The sequence below is a fragment of the Belonocnema kinseyi genome, chromosome 5 (genome assembly GCF_010883055.1).
Source record: "Belonocnema kinseyi isolate 2016_QV_RU_SX_M_011 chromosome 5, B_treatae_v1, whole genome shotgun sequence".
In the NCBI taxonomy this organism is placed as follows: Eukaryota; Metazoa; Arthropoda; class Insecta; order Hymenoptera; family Cynipidae; genus Belonocnema; species Belonocnema kinseyi.
The window spans coordinates 97,318,130-97,320,199 of record NC_046661.1 but is presented as its reverse complement, the minus strand read 5'-3'; the positions used below and the strand labels follow the sequence as shown (position 1 = coordinate 97,320,199).

General features: G+C 30.4%; 1 protein-coding gene across 1 annotated transcript in view; it reads right to left on the bottom strand.

Annotated features, from left to right (window-relative positions):
- Positions 1 to 2,070, bottom strand: part of LOC117173797 — a 70,250-nt gene that overhangs the window by 62,334 nt on the left and 5,846 nt on the right. Inside the window, exon 4 of the mRNA XM_033362439.1 lies at positions 1,792 to 2,044. Coding sequence (XP_033218330.1) covers positions 1,792 to 2,044 — 253 coding nt within the window. The remainder of the gene's footprint in view (positions 1 to 1,791; positions 2,045 to 2,070) is intronic.

Below are 2,070 nucleotides of genomic sequence, written 5' to 3'. Positions count from 1 at the left end.
TTTCATTTACCAAAAAAGTTCTATGGTTCACAAAAAAATTTTGTTCAATGGAAAAAAGAGGTTGGTAATGTAGGAATCCCACTGTGTCGCATGCCCTTAATAAACCTCTGATTAAAAGGCGCGCCAAAGCTTAAGAATTTAAAATTGAATAAATTAAGTTTATTTAAATCAGAAGAATTTATAAAGAGAGGGGAGGGGGTTAATGCATAATGCTTTGATAAATATGGTTTATATTCAATATTTCAGTTTTTAAATTTATTGAATCTATTATTTTTTATTATTATTTATTTATTATTTTGAAATGACACTGTTTGTTTTTTATACAATATGACATTGCTTTTTGACTCAGGTATGTTTCAATATAATAATTTTTTTATTTTGTTCAAACCGATATCCTTTTTACGACACTAATTATTACAGCGTTTACGCTCATACAATTTTTTATTAAATTATAGATTTGTATATCGACTCTTGATAAAGACCCGCAGTGTTGGTCGAAACGTTGAGGATTTTTTTAAAAGAAATAAATATGTTTTTCACATGTTATTTCGGATGCTTTTATTTTGACTTTATCATTGACCGTAAGACCGAATATATTGCTGAATTTTTCTGAAATACTGATTGAAACATTGACTGAAACAAACTTATTTATATGTAACAAAACAACAGCCAGGTCTCCGTCACCTGCTGTTCATTCACCGAACCTGCGGGCTGACAATTTTGCTCCAATAAATGAACACAGCGTTCGTTCACTGGAACACGGGCAATTTAAAGGTCCAGTACTTGAACACCCATTTATTAATAAAAAAAACGTACTTTTTGTGAAAAAACCTTGTCGAAAATTGAATGATAATATCTTAAAACTATAACAGCACAACTTTGACGCAGAAAAGGTAAGGAATTTTTTTGTAAAAGCAGTCTAAACAAGGAGTTTCTTAGGCACGTACCTTATAGTGTTCGACGTCTTTCTCACCATCACTCACCATAATCGATGATGCTTCACATTCACGAAATTTAAAAAATTATTTACAAGAATTTACTGCAATGAATTGTATATTAAACTCTTCAAAATTGCTTCAAGATTTCAAATATATAGAAATTCATAAAGACTTTAACTTTGAAAGGTTATATTTATATATTTTTCGCATTAGTGTTCATTCACTGGTGACTGTTCAGTCACTGGATCACTCACCCTAATATAAAGTAAAATAAAAATAAAATGGAAATCAAAATAAAATAAATAATTTGATTTTATTTCCATTTTATGTTATATATTTTTATGCCTTGAAAAGGGTGCTGCATGAGTGCCGAAACGTTGGTGACTATTACACACACACACACACAAACACACATTTAAATGTTTTTTATTGGGATTTGATAATGGTGGGAATAAAGAGGCCGAAAGAAATAAAAAAGAGAAGGAAGGGGATTTGGTTGGTTGCTTTCTCATTTTTCTTTGCTCCTTTTTATTTTCGTCCAAAGTAAAAATGAATAATTTTCTTTTCTTTTTTTCTTGTTTATGGGGAAAGGAGGGGAAAGAAGTGTTCCTTTTTTTCAGATTCCAATGGGAACATTTTGTGGTGGTTGTCCAAATTTGGACGTTAGATTCTTGATTTTATTTTCTGAAATTCTTTTCATCAGTTTGATTATTGGACGTTAAAAAGGGATTTACATTGGATTGTTTTCCTATTTAAATATCCTAAATTTTTTAAACTTTTCTAAATGAAACAAAAAATATCAAAATAATAAAAAACTTAATTTTTGCTACAATCTGAAATAATTTTTACTCACGCCATTCTTTTCACACAGGACAAATCGTAATTATCAACCATCGGACTCTTAGCCAAGAAGACCATCAGCGGTGGCACCAAATTTAAAGAATCGACTCTATATTTTTCCACAGCTTGCAAAAAAATTCGTTCATCAAATTTCGAAAAAACGATCAACTTCGCTCCAAATGACATAACGAAGAACAAAATGAAAATTCCATAGGCATGGAACAAAGGCAGCATGCCCAAAGTACTGGTATTTCGATTCATAAAATCTTCCGTTTCATTATAATGGCGTAGT